Source organism: Ornithorhynchus anatinus, chromosome 1, assembly GCF_004115215.2.
Source record: "Ornithorhynchus anatinus isolate Pmale09 chromosome 1, mOrnAna1.pri.v4, whole genome shotgun sequence".
Classification (NCBI taxonomy): domain Eukaryota; kingdom Metazoa; phylum Chordata; class Mammalia; order Monotremata; family Ornithorhynchidae; genus Ornithorhynchus; species Ornithorhynchus anatinus.
In genome coordinates this window covers 181,334,489-181,356,191 of record NC_041728.1, presented here as the reverse complement: position 1 = coordinate 181,356,191, position 21,703 = coordinate 181,334,489, and the positions used below count along the sequence as shown (strand labels likewise).

At 58.6% G+C, this 21,703-nt stretch overlaps 1 protein-coding gene across 2 annotated transcripts in view; it reads left to right on the top strand.

Moving 5' to 3' along the window:
- Window positions 1-21,703, top strand: part of CFAP65 (cilia and flagella associated protein 65) — an 87,291-nt gene that overhangs the window by 44,119 nt on the left and 21,469 nt on the right. For both annotated transcript variants that reach the window (XM_039913520.1, XM_029064269.2), the window contains 8 exons: window positions 5,289-5,447; window positions 7,989-8,154; window positions 9,877-10,005; window positions 10,728-10,941; window positions 11,984-12,112; window positions 14,931-15,107; window positions 18,627-18,693; window positions 20,110-20,220. In XM_039913520.1, coding sequence (XP_039769454.1) covers window positions 5,289-5,447; window positions 7,989-8,154; window positions 9,877-10,005; window positions 10,728-10,941; window positions 11,984-12,112; window positions 14,931-15,107; window positions 18,627-18,693; window positions 20,110-20,220 — 1,152 coding nt within the window. The remainder of the gene's footprint in view (window positions 1-5,288; window positions 5,448-7,988; window positions 8,155-9,876; window positions 10,006-10,727; window positions 10,942-11,983; window positions 12,113-14,930; window positions 15,108-18,626; window positions 18,694-20,109; window positions 20,221-21,703) is intronic.

The following is a 21,703-nucleotide window of genomic DNA, read 5'->3' as shown; positions in this document are numbered from 1 at the left end:
TGAAGTGACTTGCCCCCCGGCTGACAAGTGGCCGAGCCGGGATTCGAACCCATGACCCGTGGCTCCCAAGCCCGGGCTCTGGCCACTGAGCCGCGCTGCTTCTCTTAAGTGACTTGCCCACAGTCCCCCAGCTGACGAGCGGCGGAGCCGGGATCGGAACCCCTGTCCTCCGACTCCCAAGCCTGGGCTCTTTCCACTACGTTATTGAGTGCTTACTCTGTGCAGAGCACTGGGCTGAGCACTTGGGAGAGTAAAATGCAACAATATAATAATAATAATAATAATAATAACGTTGGTATTTGTTAAGCGCTTACTATGTGCAGAGCACTGTTCTAAGCGCTGGGGGAGATACAGCAGACACGTTCCCCGCCCAAAGTGAGTTTTCGGTCTAGAGGGGGAGACAGGCAGAGAGGAGGGTCTAATAATAATAACGATGATAGTGTTTAAGTGCTTACTCTGTGCCAGGCACCGTGCTAAGCGCAGGGATGGAGCAGTGAATTGAAGTGACTTGCCTAAGGTCACGCAGCGGACGAGGGGCGGGGCGGGATTAGAACTCACGTCTTCTGATTCCCAGGCCCGTGCTCTTTCTAATAATTGTGGCATTTTTTAAGTGCTTACTAGGTGCCGGGCACCGTACTAAGCGCGGGGGTGGATACAGGCAAACGGGGGTGGACGCCGTCCCTGACCCACGTGGGGCTCACTCACGGCCTCAATCCCCATTTTACGGAGGAGGGAACTGAGGCACGGGAAAGTTAGCTGGCTTGCCCAAGGTCACACAGCCAATGCGTGGCGGAGCCGGGATTGGAACCCGGGTCCTTCTGAGTCCCAGGCCCGGCCTCCATTCATCCGATAGTATTTACTGAGCGCTCACGATGTGCAGAGCACTGGACTGAGCGCTTGGAATGGACAATTCGGCAACAGATAGAGACCGTCCGCATTCATTCATCCGGCCGTATTTAGTGAGCGCTTTACTGTGTGCAAAGCACCGGACTAAGCACTTGGGAGAGGACGACGGAATGAACGGACACATTCCCTGCCCACAACGAGCTCGCAGCCTAGAGGGGGAGACAGACATTAACATCATTCATTCAGTCAGTAGTATTTATTGAGCGCCTACTGTGTGCAGAGCGCCGTACTAAGCGCTTGGAATGGACAGATCGGCAACCGAGAGAGACGATCCCTGCCCGACGGCGGGCTCACGGTCTGAACGGGGGAGGCGGACAACAAAACCGAACATGAAGACAGGCATCGATCTCATAATTGATGATGATAATAATAATAACGATGGTATTTGTTAAGTGCTTACTATGTGCCCGGCACTGTTCTAAGCGCCGGGAAGGATACAAGGCGATCAGCTCGTCCCACGTGGGGCTCCCAGTCTTCATCCCCGTTTTCCAAATGGGGTGACTGAGGCCCAGAGAAGTCAAGTGACTCGCCCAGAGTCACCCGGCTGACAAGCGGCGGAGCCGGGATTTGAACCCGTGACCTCGGACTCCCCGGCCCGGGCTCTCGCCGCCGAGCCGCGCTATCTAAGGATAGTCGATCCGTAGATAAATTTAGACCGTGAGCCCGGGGTTGGGCAGGGACGGTCTCTACGTGTGGCCGAATTCCAAGCGCTTAGACCAGTGCTCTGCGCACGGTAAGTGCTCACTAAATACGATTGAATGAATGAATAAATATCAGATCTATACGCACGTGTTGTGGGGCGGGGGGGGGGGGGGATGAAGAAAGGGAGGGAGTCGGGGCGACGCAGAAGGGAGCGGGGGAGGAGGAAAGGGGGGGCTCAGGGAAGGCTTCCTGGAGGAGGTGGGCCTTCAGGAAACCTTTGAAGAGGGAGAGAGGAATTGTCTGGGGGGATTTGAGGAGGGAGGACCTTACGGACCAGAGGCGGGACGGGGGTCGGGGCGGCGGCGGGACGGGCGAGACGGAGGCCCGGGGAGGGGGTGGGCCTCGGAGGAGCCCCCTGCCCTCCCACACTGCCCCCCGCCAAGCCGGCCCCGGAGCGGGGGGGGCGGGGGGGGCGCAGGGGATGGAGGGGGGTCGAGCCCTGGGAGGAGGAGGAGGGGGAGGAGGAGAAGGAGGAAGAGGAGGAGGAGGAGGAGAAGAAAGAGGAGGAGAAGGAGGAGAAGTAGGAGGAAGAGGAGGAGGAGAGGTAGAAGGAGGAGGAGGAGGAGAAGGAGGAGGAGGAGGAGGAGGAGAAGTAGAAGGAGGAAGAGGAGGAGGAGGAGAAGAAGGAGAAGGAGGAAGAGGAGGAGAAGGAGGAGAAGGAGAAGGAGGAAGAGAAGGAGGAGGAGGAGAAGTAGAAGGTGGAAGAGGAGGAGGAGGAGAAGAAAGAGGAGGAGGAGGAGGAGGAGGAGGAGGAGAAAGAGGAGAAGGAGGAGGAGAAGGAGGAGGAGAAGGAGGAGGAGGAGAAGGAGGAGGAGAAGTAGAAGGAGGAAGAGGAGGAGGAGGAGAAGAAAGAGAAGGAGGAAGAGGAGGAGGAGGAGGAGAAAGAGGAGAAGGAGGAGGAGAAGTAGAAGGTGGAAGAGGAGGAGGAGGAGAAGAAAGAGGAGGAGGAGGGGAGGAGGAGGAGGAGGAGGAGGAGGAGAAGGAGGAAGAGGAGAAGGAGGAGGAGAGAAGGAGGAAGAGGAGGAGGAGGAGGAGAAGAAAGAAGAGAAGGAGGAGGAGGAGGAGAAGAAAGAGGAGGGAGGAGGAGAAAGAGGAGAAGGAAGAGGAGGAGGAGCAGGAGAAGGAGGAGGTGGAAGAGGAGGAGGAGGAAGAGGAGGAGGAGGAGAAGAAAGAGGGGGAGGAGAAGGAGGAGGAGGAGAAGAAAGAGGAGGAGAAGGAGGAGAAGTAGAAGGAGGAAGAGGAGGAGGAGGAGGAGAAGGAGGAGGAGGAGAAGAAGGAGGAAGAGGAGGAGGAGGAGAAGAAGGAGAAGGAGGAAGAGGAGGAGGAGGAGAAGAAAGAGGAGGAGGAGAAGGAGAAGGAGGAAGAGGAGGAGGAGGAGAAGGAGGAAGAGGAGGAGTAGTAGAAGGAGGAAGAGGAGGAGGAGGAGAAGAAGGAGGAGGAGGAGGGAGAGTACAATACAGACAGTAATAAGCACTGCACAATTTTTATTATTATTAAGCACTTGGGAGAGTACAATGCAGCAGTAATAATAATAATAATGTTGGTATTTGTTAAGCACTCGCGATGTGCAGAGCACCGTTCTAAGCGCTGGGGGAGATACAGGGTCATCAGGTTGTCGCACGGGAGGCTCATAGTCTTCATCCCCATTTTCCGGATGAGGGAACTGAGGCACAGAGAAGGGAAGTGACTCGCCCACGGTCACACAGCTGACAAGTGGCAGAGCCGGGATTCGAACTCATGACTTCTGACTCCCAAGCCCGGGCTCTTTCCACTGAGCCACGCTACCTCAGTAAACGGTGAATGAATGAATGGTGCAGTAAACAGGCACCATTATTATCATTGTTATTATTATTAAGCGCCTGGGAGAGTACAATATAGCAATAAACAATGCACCATTACTATTATGATTATTTAGCACTTGGGACAGTACAGTGCAGGAATAAACACGCACTGTTAATATCATTATTATTTAAGCACTTGGGAGAGTACAATACAGCAATAAACATGCACCGTTATTATTATCATTAAGCACTTGGGAGAGTACAATACGGCAATAAACATGTATTATTATCATTATTATTATTAAGCACTTGGGAGAGTACAATACAGCAATAAACATGCATTATTATTATTATTCCTAAGCACGTGGGAGAGTACAGTACAGCTATAAACTTGCACCAGTATTATTCATTCATTCAGTTGTATCTATTGAGCGCTTCCTATGTGCAGAGCACTGGACTAAGCGCTTGGAATGGACAATTGGGCAACAGATAGAGACCAGCCCCGCCCAGTGACGGGCTCGTATCATTAAGTACCATAGAGCAATCACCGGTGCACAATCACCATTACTATTAAACACTTGGGAGGGTACAACAGAGCGATCAAATGTCGCCGAATTTTATGTTCCAAGCGCTTAGTCCAGTGCTCTGCACGTAGTAAGCGCTCAATAAATACTATTGAATGAATGAATGATTTTTATTAGTAAGCACTTGGGAGGGTACAATAGAGCAATCACCGATGCCAGTGATCATTTTTATTATTATTGAGCACTTGGGAGGGTACAGTAGAGCAATCAACAGTGTCCAGTGATCATTTTTATTATCATTAAGCACTCGGGAGGGTACAGTAGAGCAATCACCAATGCCCAGTGATCATTTTTAGTATCATTAAGCACTTGGGAGGGTACAATAGAGCAATCACCAATGCCAGTGATCATTTTTTTATTACTGAGCACTTGGGAAGGTACAGTAGAGCAATCGCCAACGCCCAGTGATCATTGTTTTTATTATTATTAAGCACTTGGGAGGGTACAGTAGAACGATCAACAGTGCCCAATGATCTTTTTTTATTATTAAGCACTTAGGAGGGTACAGTAGAGCAATCACCAATGCCCTATGATCATTTTTAGTATTATTAAGCACTCGGGAGGGTACAGTAAAGCAATCACCAATGCCCTATGATCATTTTTAGTATCATTAAGCACTCGGGAGGGGACAGTAGAGCAATCAATAATGCCCTATGATCATTTCATGGCTCAGTGGAAAGAGCACGGGCTTTGGAGTCAGAGGTCACGGGTTCGAATGCCAGCTCCGCCACTTGTCAGCTGTGTGACTGTGGGCAAGTCACTTCACTTCTCTGGGCCTCAGTTCCCTCATCTGTAAAATGGGGATTAAGACTGTGAGCCCCTCGTGGGACAACCTGATTCCCCTGTGTCTACCCCAGCGCTTAGAACGGTGCTCTGCACATAGGAAGCGCTTAACAAATACCCACGTTATTATTATTTTATTATTATTAAGCACTTGGGGGATACAGTAGAGCAATCATCAATGCCCAGTGATCATTATTTTTATTGTTAAGGACTTGAGAGGGTACAACAGAGCAATCAACAACACCCTATGACCATTTTTATTAGTATTCAGCACTCGGGAGGGTACAAGTAGAGCAATCGCCAATGCCCGGTGATCATTTTTAGTATCATTAAGCACTCGGGAGGGTACAGTAGAACAATCGACAGTGCCCAGGGATTATTATTAGACGGATTATTAGGCAGCCACATTCCCTGGGGGCAACCCCGGGGGCGAGAAGCCGGGCCGGGGAGGGTGGAGGTGGGCAGGGGGGGCGTCTGTCTCGGAGGGGTCTGACGGTCTCCCCTTCCTCCCCTTCTCTCCCGTCGGCTGTAGAGGCAGGTGTGGACCTTCACGCCGGCGGAGGAGGCCGAGTACCGGCTCCGCGTGGGCCTGTGGGCGTGGGTGGCCACGGGGTCCGCGCCGCCGCCGGCCTCCGCCGTGACCCGCTCCTTCCTGCGGGTGAGCGGGGAGGGCACCGCCGGCCACCTCACGGTGAGGATCCTCGCGCCCGGGACCCCCGGAGAGGGCACGGGGCGGGAAAAACACCTCGGCGGAGCCGGGGTGGGGGGAGCCGGGGCCTGGGCGGGGCAGGAGGGCCTGGCTTCCGATCCATTCATTCAATAGTATCGATCGAGCGCCCGCTACGTGCAGGGCACTGGACTGAGCGCTCGGAATGGACCGTTCGGCGACGGGGACCGTCCCCGCCCGGCGACGGGCCGATCCCGCCCCGGCACGCGTCTGCTGGGCGACCTCGGCCCGGTGGCTCCGTCGCGCTCGTCGGGCCTCGGTTTCCTCGTCGAAATGGGGACGGGGACTGTGAGCCCCAGGTGGGACGGGGATCGGCTCCCACCCGATTTGCTTGTGCGGCGCTTGGTACAGGGCCCGGCGCACAGGAGGGGCTCGACAGATAGGATTGTTTCATGATTATTCAGTCGAATTTATTGAGCGCTTACCGTGTGCAGAGCACTGGACTGAGCGCTCGGAATGGACAACGGGGTGACAGATAGAGACCGTCCCTGCCCGATTTGTCCATTCCGAGCGCTCAGGCCGGTGCTCTGCACACGGTAAGCGCTCAATAAATACTATCGAATGAATGAACGAGAAGCCGACAGTCCAGAGAGGGAGACGGACGTGAATAGAAATAAACGAAATGAGGGATGTGGACCTAAGCGGTGCGGGGCTGGGACAGGGATGAAGAAAGGGAGCGAGTCAGTCGATCAGTCGTATTTCTTGAGCGCTTACCGTGTGCAGAAGCAGCCTGGGAGGCAGAAGGTCATGGGTTCTAATCCCGGCTCCGCCACTTGTCTGCGGGGTGACCCCGGGCAGGTCGCCTGCATCTCTGGGCCTCAGTGACCTCATCTGTCAAATGGGGATTGAGACTGTGACCTCCCCCACCGTGGGACAGGGACTGCGTTCAACCCGATTTGCTGGTATTCCTTCAGTCGTATTTATGGAGCGCTTAATTGTGCGTTCCAAGCGCTTAGTCCAGTGCCCTGCATTCAGCAGTGTTTAATAATATTTATCGAGCACATTGTAAGCGCTCAGTAAATGCTGTTGAATGCAGAGCGCTGGACTAAGCGCTTGGAGGAGCAGCGTGGTACAGTGGAAAGAGCCCGGGCTTGGGAGTCAGAGTTCACGGGTTCGAATCCCGACTCCGCCGCTTGCCAGCTGCGCGACTTGGGGCAAGTCGCTTCGCTTCTCTGGGCCTCAGTTCCCTCATCTGGAAAATGGGGATTAAAACGGGGAGCCCCACGTGGGACAGCCTGACCACCTTGTTTCCCCCAGCGCTTAGAACGGTGCTTTGCGCATAGTAAGCGCTTAACAAATACCACCATTTTTAAAGGACAGTTCGGCAGCAGATAGAGACGATCCCTGCCCACTGACGGTATCCACCCGAGGGCTTAGTACGGCGCCCGGCACACAGTAAGCGCTTGACGGATACCGTGATTAATGATAATTAAACGGGATTTATCGAGGGCTTCGTGTGTGCGGAGCACTGGGCTAAGCGCTTGGGAGAGGAGAGCAATCAACCGACGCATTCCCTGCCCACAGCGAGCTGACGGTCTGGAGGGGGACGTGAATAGAAAGAAATTAATGACGGAGGTGGACCTAAGTGGTGCGGGGCGGGGAGGGGGGGGATGAAGAGAGGGAGCGAGTCGGGGCGACGCGGAAGGGAGGGGGAGAAGAGGAAAGGAGGGGCTTAGTCGGGGAAGGCCTCTTGGAGGAGGCGGGCCTTCATTCAGACGTATTTATTGAGCGCTTACTGTGTGCAGAGCACCGTACCGAGCGCTCGGAAGGGACAATTCGGCAACCGATAGAGACCGTCCCCGCCCGACGACGGGCTCACGGTCTAGAAGACCGGCGGCGTTCATTCAGTCGTATTTACCGAGCGCTGACTACGTGCAGAGCACCGGACCGGGCGCCCGGCACGGACGGCCGGGCTACGGACAGAGACCGTCCCCGTCCGTCGACGGGCCCACGGTCTAGGAGACCGGCGGCATTCGTTCAGTAGCACTTATTCATTCATTCGATAGTATTTATCGAGCGCTGACTACGGGCAGAGCACCGGACCGGGCGCTCGGCACGGACGGCCGGGCTACGGACAGAGACCGTCCCCGCCCGTCGACGGGCCCACGGTCTAGGAGACCGGCGGCATTCGTTCAGTAGCACTTATTCATTCATTCGATAGTATTTATCGAGCGCTCACTCTGTGCGGAGCACCGGACTGAGCGCTCGGAATGCACGTTTACCGAGCGCTGACTACGTGCAGAGCACCGGACTCAGCGCTCGGAACGGACGGCCGGGCTACGGACAGAGACCGTCCCCGTCCGTCGGCGGGCTCACGGTCTAGGGGACCGGCGGCGTTCGTTCGGTGGTATTTACTGAGCGCCACGTGCGGAGCACTGGACCGAGCGCTGGGGACGGGCGATTCGGCGACAGAGACGGGCTCACGGTCGGGCCTTGGGGAGGATGGGGGGGCTGGATCCTTGCCGCCCCCGACCGGCTGAGCCTTATTGAGGGGTCCGACCCCAGGTGAAGGAGGAGGAGCTGGACTTCGGGCCGGTGCTGGTCCACGAGGAGGAGACCCGGACGCTGACGCTGCTCAACGACGGGACCTGCGCCCTGCGCTATCGGCTGCGGGCGGACCAGGCGCTCGGCGGACCCCGCGACCCCGACCGCGTCCGCCGAGACCCCCTCGGTGAGGCCGGGCCGCCGGGGACGGGGAGGCCGTCGGGGCCGACCGCCGGGACAGCTGGGACTCCAGCCCCCTCCCTCAGTCCGTCCCGTCCTATTCACTGAGCGCTCGCTGGGTGCAGAGCCCTGTTCGAAGCCCTCCTCCTCCTCCGAGGAGGCCTTCCCAGATTGAGCTCTCCCCCCTTTTCCCTCTGCTCCCCCTCCCCCCCCCCCCCCCGCTCAGCACTGTGCCCATTTGTACGTGTAATCTGTTACCCTGTGAGAAGCGGCGCGGCTCGGTGGAAAGAGCCCGGGCTTGGAAGCCAGAGGTCGTGGGTTCGAATGCCGACTCCGCCACTTGTCTGCCGGGTGACCTCGGGCCAGTCACTTCACTTCTTTGGGCCTCGGTTACCTCACCTGGAAAAACGGGGATTCAAAAATACGGGACAACCTGATGAGCCTGTATCTCCCCCGGCTCTCGGAACGGTGCTCGGCACATAGTAAGCGCTCAACGAACACCATCGTCATCATTATTGTTATTAAAGAGCTGACCCTCTCGACCGGCATTTCGTTGTGGGCAGGGAATGTGTCCATTATACTGTCAGGTTTTCATTCATTCATTCATTCATTCATTCGGTCGTGTTTATTATTAATAATAATAATAATAATGTTGGTATTTGTTAAGCGCTTACTATGTGCAGAGCACCGTTCTGAGCGCTGGGGGAGACACAGGGGAATCAGGTTGTCCCACGTGGGGCTCTCAGTTTGAATCCCCATTTTACAGATGAGGTAACTGAGTCACAGAGAAGCGATTTGCCCACAGTCACCCAGCTGACAAGCGGCGGAGTCGGGACTCGAACCCGTGACCTCTGACTCCCAAGCCCGGGCTCTTTCCACTGAGCCGCGCCGAATGCTCATGATAATGTTGGTATCTGTTAGGCGCCTCCTATGTGCAGAGCACCGTTCTAAGCGCCGGGGGAGATCCGGGGTCATCGGGTTGTCCCACGAGGGGCTCCCGGTCTTCATCCCCATTTGACAGATGAGGGAACTGAGGCCCAGAGAAGTGAAGTCGCAGTCACCCAGCTAAGTGACAGAGCCGGGATTTGAACCCGTTCCCTCCGACTCCCCGGCCCTTGCTCTTTCCACTGAGCCACGCTGCTTATTGAGCGCTTACCAGGCCCTTAGTGTGTGTGTGCAAGGAAGGAGGTGAGGGTGGGGGGAGGGGTCTCCCGGCTGGGGCTAGTGGGGAGAAGGGGGCCCCGGGAGAGGGACGGGGATCACCCGGGCCCCTCCGTCCCCCGTCCCCGGGGACGTGAGAAGCAGCGCGGCTCGGTGGAAAGAGGCCGGGCTTGGGAGTCAGAGGTCGGGGGTTCCGATCCCGGCTCCGCCGCCTGTCAGCCGGGTGACCGTGGGCGAGTCACTTGACCTCTCTGTGCTTCGGTGACCTCATCTGTCAAATGGGGACGAGGGCCGCGAGCCCCACGCGGGACGACCTCATCCCCCTGCATCTCCCCCGGCGCCTAGAACGGCGCTCGGCACGCAGCGAGCGCTCAGCGGACACCCCCGTTGTTATCGTTACTGTTCCCGGTGCCTCGGTGACTTCATCTGTAAAATGGGGATTGACCGGGAGCCTCGCGCGGGACCACCCGATGACCCCGGATCTCCCCCGGCGCTTAGGACGGTGCCCGGCACCCGGGAAGCGCTTAACGGATACCGCCGTTCTCGTTACCGTCGTTATCCCCGGCAGCTCTGGAGTTGGAGCCCACCGAGGGGACCGTGGCCGCCCGCTCCAAGACCGCCGTGCGCCTGACGGCCCGGCCCGCCCGCCGGCTGCGCTACTCCTGGGTCATCAGCGGTGCCATCCTCGGCCGCCGAGGTGCCGGCCGCTCTTCCTTCGCTCGCTCGTTCGCTCGTTCGGCGGTATTCATCGAGCGCCCGCTACGTGCGGAGCACTGGACTGAGCGCTTGGGCCGGACAGATCGGCCACAGATCGGGACGGTCCCCGCCCGCTGACGCGCTCCCGGTCCAGTCGGGGGAGACGGGCGGACGAGAACGATAGCGATAAATAGAATCGAGGGGACGGACGTCTCGTTAATGAAGCAGCGGGGGCTCAGTGGCAAGAGCCCGGGCTGGGGAGTCGGGGGTCACGGGTTCGGATCCCGGCTCCGCCCCTTGTCAGCCGGGTGACCGTGGGCGAGTCGCTTCGCTTCTCTGGGCCTCGGTCCCCTCATCTGGAAGATGGGGATGACGACCGGGAGCCTCACGGGGGACAAGCCGATGACCCCGCCTCTCCCCCGGCGCTCGGAACGGCGCTCGGCACGTAGTAGGCGCTTGACAAATGCCCACATTGTGATTATCCTCTGGGCCTCAGTCCCCTCATCTGTCCAATGGGGATGAAGACCGGGAGCCTCACGCGGGCCGACCCCACCACCCCGTCTCTCCCCCGGCGCTCAGACCGCCGCTCGGCCCCTTAGGAGGCGCCTGACCGACACCGACGTTACTAGAGCGCCGGGCGCCCAGCGGGGGCCTGACCATCGCCGTCGGAGAGCGGGAGCGGGCCGGGGGTCCCGGGCCCACCGGCCTTCTCGTTCCCCGCAGGGTCGGAGCTGGGGGAGCGGAAGGTGCTGTGCAGGGCGACGGCGACGGGCGTGTACCCGGCCCTGGAGGTCGTCGACGCCTCCGCGGCGGGCGGCGCGCGGGGCGTCGCCCGCACCCGGCTGTGGCGGCTCTTCTCCCTGGACGCCCTCAACGGCTACCTGGGCCGGGACCCCACCCCGCCGGAGCTGCGCCGCGAGGAGCCCACCCCACGCTCGTGAGGACCCCCGAGGAGGCTCCCCCGCCGCCCCCTCCGCCCCCCTCCCCCCCGCCCGGTCTCGCGGAAAGAGCCCGGGAGGCGGGAGGACCTCGTCACGATGGTCGTAATCCCGTCGGGCGCTTCCTGGGCGCCTCGGCGACCTCTTCTGAAGAGCGGGAGCCTCGCCCGGGACGGCCCGACGAGCCCGGGTCCCCCCCTCCGGCGCTTAGAACGGTGCCCGGCACCTAGGGGGCGCTTCACGGATACCGACGTTAGTATTATTAAGATGGGGATGAAGACCGGGAGCCCCCCGTGGGACAATCCCATCACCTTGTAGCCCCCCCAGTGCTTGGAACGGTGCTTGGCCCCCCCCCGCCCCGGTCAGCACTTCATTCATTCAGTAGTACTTATCGAGCGCTCACTACGTGCGGAGCACTGGACTAAGCGCTCGGAACGGACAAGTGGGCGACAGATAGAGGCCGTCCCCGCCCTCCGACGGGCTCACGGTCTGATCGGGGGAGACGGACGGACGGGGACGATGGCGATAGATAGAATCAAGCTTAACAGATAGAATCAAGCTCAACAGATACCACCATCGTTACTGCCGCTATTAGAGAGCCTGGCACGTAGTAAGCGCTTACCAAAGGTGATATTCCCTAATTATTATTATTATTATTCCGGAGAGCCGGTCCCTGTCCCTCGCAGGGATGGCGGAGGGGGGGGGGTCTCCTGGGTCCGGGAGGGCGGGGCGGGCGAGGGCTGGCCAAGGTTCCCGCGGTTTCCCGCGGGCCGAGGGCCTGCCCCGAAGAGCCCGGGCCTGGGAGGCAGAGGTCACGGGTTCGAATCCCGGCTCTGCCCCTTGTCAGCTGGGGGACCGTGGGCAAGTCACTTCACTTCTCTGGGCCTCAGTTCCCTCATCTGGAAAATGGGGTGAAGACCGGGAGCCCCACGGGGGACCACCCGATGCCCCCGGATCTCCCCCGGCGCTTAGAACAGTGCTCGGCGCATAGTAGGCGCTTAACGAATACCGAGGTTATTATTATTCTCTCCCGCCGCCCAGGGTCCAGCGGATCCCCCCGGTGGGCACCCCCGGGGGGCTGGACTTCAACTTCGGAGCCGCCCCCCTGGACGCCCGGCCTTCGGTCTTCCTGCTGCTCTTCAGGAACGTCAGCGCGGTGCCCGCTCGATGGTGAGCCGGGGCGGGCGTCCGCGGCCACCGCGGGCCGAGGCCCGGGGGACGGAGAAGGGGCCGCAGAGGGGAGCGGGGGCAGGGTTCGAGGGAGGGGAGATCCCCCCCCGGGGCCCCCTGGGGCCGATCAGGCAGTTAGTCGTATTTATTGAGCGCCGGTTGGGTGCCGAGCACTGGATTAAGTGATTGGGAGAGCGGAGAGCCCGGGCCTGGGAGTCAGGAGGTCACGAGAGAAATAATTCTGTTTATTTCAGTGCTATGGAGGCCTGTCTACCTGTTTTGTTGTCTGTCTCCCCCTTCTGATAATGTTGATGATGATGTTGGTATTTGTTAAGCGCTTACTACGCGCAGAGCACCGTTCTAAGCGCTGGGGGAGGTACAGGGGAACGAGGTTGTCCCACGTGAGGCTCGCGGTCTTCATCCCCGTTTTCCAGATGAGGTCACTGAGGCCCAGAGAAGTGAAGCGACTCGCCCGCGGTCACCCAGCTGACAAGGGGCAGAGCCGGGATTCGAACCCGTGGCCTCTGACTCCCAAGCCCGGACTCTTGCCGCTGAGCCGCGCTGCTTCTCTAGACCCTTCTAGGCCGGGAGCCCGTCGTGGGGCAGGGCCGGTCTCTCTCCGTTGCCCGGTTGTCCATTCCAAGCGCTCAGTCCAGTGCTCTGCACACGGTAAGCGCTCAATAAATACGATGGATCGAATGAATGAATGAATGAGATCTGATCCCAGCTAATCTCTAGACTGTAAACTCGTTGTGGGCCGGGATTGTGTCTGTTCAATAATAATATTATTATGTTCTTCTTCTTCTTCTTCTTCTTATTAGAAGGTCATGGGTTCTCATCCCGGCTCCTCCACCAGTCTTCTGGGTGACCTTGGGGAAGTCACTTCCCTTCTCCGGGCCTCAGTTCCCTCATCCGGAAAATGGGGATGGAGACTTTGAGCCCCCCCATGGGACCGGGACCGGGTCCGACCCGATTTTCTGGTATCCGTGGCTCATGGTATCCGGAGGTCATGGGTTCGACTCCCGGCTCTGCCACTCGTCAGCTGGGTGACTTTGGGCGAGTCACTTCACTTCTCTGGGCCTCAGTGACCTCATCTGGAAAATGGGGACGGAGACCGCGAGCCTCCCGTGGGACCACCCGATGACCCCGTATCTCCCCCGGCGCTTAGAACGGCGCTCGGCACCCAGTAAGCGCCTAACAAATACCGACGTTATTATTACTGTGTGCCTGGCGTATAGTAAGCGCTTAATAGATACCACAATCATTATTATTCTTGTTATTATTACTGGGTGCAGAGCTCTGTTCTAAGCACTTGGGAGAGGATAAAGCATGGGCTTGGGAGTCAGAAGGGGTCGTAATGATAATAATTATATTATCTGTTAAGCACTTATTATGGGCCAAGCACTGTTCTAAGCGCTGGGGTAGATGCGACGTCCCGCACGAGGCTCCCAGTCTTCATCCCCATTTTCCAGATGAGATCACCGAGGCACAGAGAAGCGAAGTGACCGGCCCAAGGTCACCCAGCGGACAGGCGGCGGAGGCGCGGGTTTGGAGCCCACGTCCTCCGACTCCCGAGCCCGGGCTCTTGCCACTAGGCCACGCTGCTTCTCGTCATGGGTTCGAATCCCAGCCCCTCCGCTCGTCTGCTGGGTGACCTTGGGCAAGTCACTTCCCTTCTCCGGGCCTCGGGTTCCCCCATCTGGAAAATGGGGACGGAGACCGCGAGCCCCACACGGGACGGGGACCGTGTCCAACCCGATTGGCTTGGATCCACCCCAGCGCTCGGTCCAGCGCCCGGCACCAAGTTCAGTGCTTTGCACGCGGTAAGCGCTCAATCAGTACGATTAATAATAAGCGCCTAACAAACAGAGAAGCAGCGTGGCGAAGGGGCAAGGGCGTGGGATCGGACGTCAGAGCACGGGGGTTCTAATTCATTCATTCAGTCGTATTTATTGAGCGCTCACTGGTGCAGAGCGGCTGGACCAAGCGCTTGGAATGGACAGTTGGGCAACAGAGAGAGACCGGCCCTGCCCAACGACGGGCTCACGAGTTCTAATCCCGGCTTCGCCACTCGTCTGCTGTGTGACCTTGGGCAAGCGGCGTGGCTCAGCGGAAAGAGCCCGGGCTTCGGAGTCAGAGGTCACGAGTTCGACTCCCGGCTCTGCCGCTCGTCAGCTGTGTGACTGTGGGCGAGTCACTTCACTTCTCTGGGCCTCGGTTCCCTCCCTCTGTAAAATGGGGATGAAGACCGGGAGCCTCACGGGGGACGACCCGACGACCCCGTATCTCCCCCAGCGCTTAGAACGGTGCTCTGCACAGAGTGAGCGCTTCACAGATACCAACATTATTAAGCCGCTTCACTTCTCCGGGCCTCAGTCACCTCATCTGTCAAATGGGGATGAAGACTGTGAGCCCCACGTGGGACACCCTGATGGCCTCGTATCCCCCCCCCAGCGCTTAGAACTGCTAAGAGGAGCAGCGCGGCTCAGTGGAAAGAGCCGGGGCTTTGGAGTCAGAGGTCATGAGTTCGAATCCCAGCTCTGCCACTCGTCAGCTGTGTGACCGTGGGCGAGTCACTTCACTTCTCTGGGCCTCAGCTCCCTCATCTGTAAAATGGGGACGAAGACTGCGAGCCCCACGTGGGACAGCCGGATTCCCCTGTGTCTCCCCCAGCACTTAGAACAGTGCTCTGCACATAGTGAGCGCTTAACAGACACCAACATTGCTATTATTAGAACAGTGCTGGGCCCATAGTAAGGGCTTAATAAACGCCATTATTATTATTATTGTTATTAAGTACCGTCATTATCATTATTAGGAATTTCCTGTTCCCCAGCGATCAGCGGATCAGCCCGGACTTCTGGGCGGAGAAGATGGACCTGACCCCCCAAGAACTGCACCAGATGCGAGTTCAGGACAACCAGCTCTTCTCCATCGCCCCCCGGGCCGGGTGCCTGGACCCGGGGCAGGAGCAGACCGTGGAGCTCACCTACAGGTGCCCGGCGGGCAGCGGGGTGTCGGGGGCCACCCGGGGTAAGGAGCTCTTCAGTCATTCGTTCACTGGTATTTATCGAGCGCTCACTACGTGCAGAGCACCGGACTAAGCGCTCGGAATGGACGGATCGGTACCGGATAGAGACGGTCCCCGCCCTCTGACGGGTTCACGGTCTGATCGGGGGAGACGGACGGACCAGAACGCTGGCGATAAATAGAATCGAGGGGATGAACGTCTAGTTAACAGAATTCATTCATTCAGTAGTATCTATCGAGCGCTTACTATGTGCGGAGCACTGGACTAAGCGCTTGGAACGGACAAATCGGTGGCAGATAGAGACGGTCCCCGCCCTCTGACGGGCTCACGGTCTGAGCGGGGGAGACGGACGGACGAGGACGATGGCGATGAACAGAATCGAGGGGATGAACATCTTGTTAACAGAATTCATTCATTCAGTAGTATTTATTGAGCGCTTACTATGTGCAGGGCACTGAACTAAGCGCTTGGAATGGACAAATCGGTGACAGATAGAGACGGTCCCTGCCCAACGACGGGCCGGCAGTCTAATCGGGGTCTCAAAGGATCTCCGTCCTTGCCCTCCCCCTCTGCGGGGGCGGGGGAGGCGGAGGAAGCGGCGTGGCGGAGCGGACGGAGCCCGGGCCTGGCGGTCACCGGGTCGTGAGTTCGGATCCTCTCCGATCCCCAGACTGTAAACGCGCGCTGGGCCGCGCGTGTGTCTGCTTAATTTCGTGCAATAGTATTTATTGAGCGCTTACTATGTGCAGAGCACTGTACTCAACGCTTAATAATGATGGTGGTATTTGTGAAGCGCTTAACTGTGTGCGAGCACTGTCTAAGCGCTGGGGGAGATACGGGGTCATCAGGTCGTCCCACGTGGAGCTAACCGTCTTCATCCCCATTTCCCAGGTCACTGAGGCCCAGAGAAGTGACGTGACTTGCCCGAGGTCATTCATTCATTCATTCATTCATTCAGTAGTATTTATCGCGCGCTCACCGTGTGCAGAGCACTGGACTAAGCGCTTGGAACGGACACATCGGTAACAGATAGAGACGGTCCCTGCCCTCTGACGGGCGCACGGTCTAATCGGACAAGTGGTGAAGCGGGGATTAGAACCCATGACCTCTGACTCCCAAGCCCGGGCTCCATAGCGTCCCCGATTGTGCCTTTTTGCCGAGCGCTTACTATGGGCCGGGCACTCTACTGAGCGCCGGGGTGGAGACAAACAGAGGGCGATGGACGCCGTCCCTGCCCCACGTGGGGCTCGCGGTCTCAATCCCCGTTTTCCAGATGAGGGAACTGAGGCCCAGAGAAGTGGAGTGACTTGGCCGAGGTCACACGGCAGACGGGGGGGGGCGGAGCCGGGATCAGAACCCATGACTTTCGGACTGCCAGGCCCGGACCCTGTGCAACACTATGCCGTGCTGCTTCTCGCTCTCCCCAGCACTTAATAAATAAAAAGGCAATAAAGTTGCTATTCGTTAAGCGCTTACTACGGGCGGAGCACACCGTTCTAAGCGCTGGCGGAGATACAGGGTGATCGGGTCGTCCCCCGGGAGGCTCCCAGTTCATCCCCATTTTCCAGATGAGGTCACGAGGCGCAGAGAAGCGAAGCGACTCGCCCCCGGTCACCCAGCTGACGAGTGGCCGGGCCGGGATTCGAACCCATGACCGCCGACTCCGAAGCCCGGGCTCTTTCCGCTGAGCCGCGCTGCTTCGCTTGGTACTCGGACCGTGAGCCTCACGTGGGACAGCCCGACCGCCCCGTATCTGCCCCGGCGCTTAGAAGGGTGCTCGGCACGTAGTAGGCGCTTCACCGGTACCAACGTCGTCGTTACTCGGTGCAGTGCTCTGCATACAGTAAGTAGTCGGTAAATAGAATTGAATTCATTCATTCCATCGTATTTATTAAATTCCGACTGCGTGCGGAGCACTGTACCGAGCACTTGGACGAGCACATTACAACAGTAGACGCTGATGATCCCTGTCCACCGCTGCCTCCCACGGTCTCCTCTCGGACCTTTTTAAAATAATAACCATAGTGATGGTATTTGTTAAGCGCCCACTATGTGCCAAGCACCGTTCTGAGCGCCGGGGGAGATGCAGGGTCGCCGGGTTGTCCCACGTGGGGCACGGTGCCCGACACCTAGTAAGCACTTAACAAATATCATTATTATTATTATCATTATTATTATCATTAGACCGTGAGCCCGTCACTGGGCAGGGATCGTCTCTATCTGTTGCCGAAATGTCCATTCCAAGCGCTTGGTACAGTGCTCGGCACACGGTAAGTGCTCAGTAAATACTACCGGATGAATGTTATAGAGCAGCAGGGTGGCTTAGTGGAAGGAGGCCGGGCTTGGGAGTCAGAGGTCGTGGGTTCTAATCCCGCCTCGGCCACCTGTCAGGTGTTTGACTTTGGGCAAGTCACTTCGCCCCTCTCTGTGCCTCAGTGACCTCATCCGTCAAATGGGGATGAAGACTGGGAGCCCCACATGGGACAGCCTGATGACCTTGTATCAACCCCAACGCTTAGAACGGTGCTCGGCACATAGTAAGCGCCTAACAAATACCGTCATTATTATTATTCTCTGGGCTTCGGTAATCTCATTGGGGATTGAGACTGTTATTATTATTATTATTATTATTATTATTATTATTATTATGTGGGACAGGGGCTGTGACAACCCAGTTACCTTGTATCTAACCCGGTGCTTAGAACAGTGCTTGGCCCTTAATACTAATAACTGTGGTATTTGTTAAGCGCTCACCATGTGCCAGGCACTGTACTAAGCACAGGGGTGGATAGAAGCCAGTTGGGTTAGACACAGTCCAACGTGGGGCTCGCCGTCTCAATCCCCACTATACAGATAGAGAAGCGGCGCGGCTCAGCGGAAAGAGCCCGGGCTTGGGAGTCAGAGGTCGTGGGTTCGAATCCCGCCCCCGCCCCTCGTCAGCTGGGTGACCGTGGGCGAGTCACTTCCCTTCTCTGGGCCTCGGTCCCCTCATCTGTCACACGGGGGTGAAGACCGGGAGCCTCACGGGGGACGACCTCATGACCCTGTACCTCCCCCAGCGCTTAGAACGGTGCTCGGCACAGAGTGAGCGCCGAACAAATAATACCGTCGGTATTTGTTAAGCGCTTACTATGTGCAGAACACCGTTCCGAGCGCTGGGGTAGATACAGGGCGATACCAACGTTATCATTAGGAGGAGCGGCGCGGACCAGCGGAAAGAGCCCGGGCTTGGGAGTCAGAGGTCATGGGTTCGGATCCCGGCCCCGCCCCTGGTCAGCTGGGGGACCGTGGGCGAGTCACTTCACTTCTCTGGGCCTCGGTCCCCTCATCTGGACAACGGGGACTAAGACCGTGAGCCCCGCGTGGGACGACCTGACGACCCTGGATCTGCCAGCGCTTAGAACGGTGCTCCGCACGTAGTAAGCGCTTAACGGATACCAACGTTATTATCCCCCCCGACCTCGTCTCCCTCCCCGCTTCCAGGCACAGCTTTCCCGGAACGGACCGCTTACCCGTGCTGCTCAAGGTGTCCCGGGGCCGGGAGATCCTGGTAAGGGGGACCCCCCCGCCCCCGGCCCGCCCGGTCTCCCCGACCCGGAGCCGCTGGCGACAACCCCGACCCTGCTACTTTCCGGGCGCTCAGTCCGGCGCTCCGCACCCAGTAGGCGCTCGGTAGCTAGCGCTGAATGAACGAGATGGGATCCCGCGGGACACCCCAGGCCGCGGGGCGTCTCGCCGCCCTCCCTGGCCGTGTCAGGTCACCGCTCTCCGGGCCCGCCTCCTCCAGGGAGCCTTCCCTGACCGCGCCCCGCTCCCGTCTTCTCCCGCTCCCTTCCGCGTCGCCCCGACTCGCTCCCTTTCCTCCTCCCCCGCTCCTCCCGGCCCCACCGACCGCCTGGGTCCCTCCGCCTCATCCGTGGAAAGAGCCCCTGCTTGAGGACCCGGGTTCTAATCCCAGCTCCACCGCGTATGATTCAGTCGTATCTACTGAGCGCCTGCTGGGTGCCGAGCACCGGACTGAGCGCTTGGGAAGGGCGCCTGGGCCGCGGGGAGAGGCCAGCCCTGCCCGACGACGGGCTCACGGTCCAGAAGGGGGGAGGCAGGCAGCAGAGCGAAACAGAACAAGTGGACGGGCTTATTTATTGAGCGCCGACTGGATCCAGAGCACTGGACTGAGCGCTTGGGAGAGGGCAGTTGAAAACTATAACGGTCACATTCGCCGCCCACAGTGAGCTTATTTATTGAGCGCCAGTTGTATCCAGAGCACTGGACTGAGCGCTTGGGAGAGGACAGCCGAGCACCGTATCGGACCCATTCCCCGCCCACGACGGGCTCGTTTATTGAGCGCCGACTGGATCCAGAGCACTGGACTGAGCGCTAGGGAGAGGATAGTCGAACGCTGTAACGGTCACATTCCCTGCCCACAGTGAGCTTGTTTATTGAGCGCCACTTGTATCCAGAGCACTGGACTGAGCGCTTGGGAGAGGACAGCCGAGCACTGTATCGGACCCATTCCCCGCCCGCGACGGGCTCGTTTATTGAGCGCCGACTGGATCCAGGGCACTGGACTGAACGCTTGGGAGAGGCCAATAATCGAACGCTATAACGGTCACATTCCCCGCTCACGACGAGCTTATTTATTGAGCGCCGACTGGATCCAGAGCACTGATCTGAGCGCTTGGGAGAGGACAGTCGAAAACTATAACGGTGACATTCCCCGCCCACGGCGAGCTCATTTATTCAGCACGGACCGTATCCGGAGCGCTGGACTGAGCGCTTGGGAGAGGACAACCGAGCACTGTGTATCGGACCCGTTCCCCCCGCCCACGACGAGCTTACGTATCGAGCGCCGACCGTATCCGGAGCGCTGGACTGAGCGCTTGCGGGGGTGGGGGGCGGTCGAGGAGTAAAGGGCCCCAATCCCTCCCCACCCGACGTCCTCGGTGTCGGCCCCGTTCCTCGGCAGCTGAGCTTCGTGGGAGTGACCGTGCCTCCGGGCCAGGGCTTCCTCCACTTCACCTCCGCCGAGCACCAGTTCGCCCCGGTGGCCGTCGGCACCCGTCTTCCCCCGCGGCAGGTCAGCGGGGGGCGGATCGGGGGCGGGGGGGCCGGCGGGGGGGTCTGCACTCGGGGGGGTCTCGGGGCGGCCCCAGCCGCAGGCCGGGGAAATGCTTATTCATTCGTTCGTTCATTCCGGCATTCATTCATCCAGTCATATTCACTGGGCGCTCACCGCGTGCAGAGCACCGGACTAAACGCTGGGGAGGGGATGCCCGGGTCTGGCACATAGCAAGCGCTTAACCCGCGCCGCGCTCAGTATTAGAGAAGCGGCGTGGCTTAGTGGGTGGAACCCGGGCCCGGGAGCCGGAAGGACCTGGGTTCTAATCCCGGCCCCGCCACCTTCCTGCTGGGTGACCTCGGGCAAGTCGCTGCGCTTCTCTGGGCCTCAGGGACCTCATCTTACCTGGGCCCGGGAGTCGGAAGGGACGGGGTTCCAATCCCGGCTTCACGGGTTCTGATCCCGGTGCCGCCCCTCGTCGGCTGTGCGACCGTGGGCGGGTCACTTCACCCCTCTGTGCCTCGGTTCCCTCATCTGTAAAATGGAGATTAACTGCGAGCCTCACGTGGGGCCACCTGATTCCCCTGTGTCCACCCCAGCGCTTAGAACGGTGCTCGGCACGTAGTAAGGTAAGCGCTTTACAGAGGCCAACATTATTATTATTATTATTATCATGGGCAAGTTGCTTCACTTCTCTGTGCCTCATCTGTAAAATGGAGATTATTATCATTATTAATAATAATCATTCATTCAGTAGTATTTATTGAGCGCTCACTATGCGCAGAGCCCTGTACTAAGCGCTTGGAATGGACAGATCGGTAACAGGTCGAGACAGTCCCCGCCTTTTGACGGGCATACGGTCTAATCTAATAATAATGATGATGGTATTGGTTAAGAGCTTACTAGGGGCCACGCACTGTTCTAAGCACTGGGGTAAATGCAGGGTAATCAGGTTGTCCCGCGTGGGGCTCCCGGTCTTCATCCCCATTTTCCCGATGAGGTCACTGAGGCCCAGAGAAGTGAAGTGACTTGGCCAAAGTCACCCAGCTGACGAGTGGCGGCGCCGGGATTAGAACCCGTGACCTCTCCAAAGCCACTGAGCCACGTCGCTTCTGTCTAGACTGTAAACTCGCTGTGGGCAGGGGACGTGCCGACGACTCTGTTGTATTCATTCGAGAGTATTTATTGAGCGCTTACTGTGCGCGGGGCACTGGACTGAGCACTTATTGTACTCTTCCCGAGTGTCTATGGCAGTGCTCTGCACTCCGTAAGTGCTCGGTAAATGCCACCGATTGATCCAGAGTTCTCCTGGGGGATGCGCAGTGGCTAGCGCGCAGGCCTGGGAGTCAGAAGGACCCGGATTCTCATCCCGGCTCCGCCGCGTGTCTGTGGTGTGACCTCGGTCAAGTCACCTCACTTCTCCGGGCCTCAGTTACCTCATCCGAAAAACGGGGATGAAGACCGTGAGCCCCGTGTGGGACGGGGACCGTGTCCAACCTGA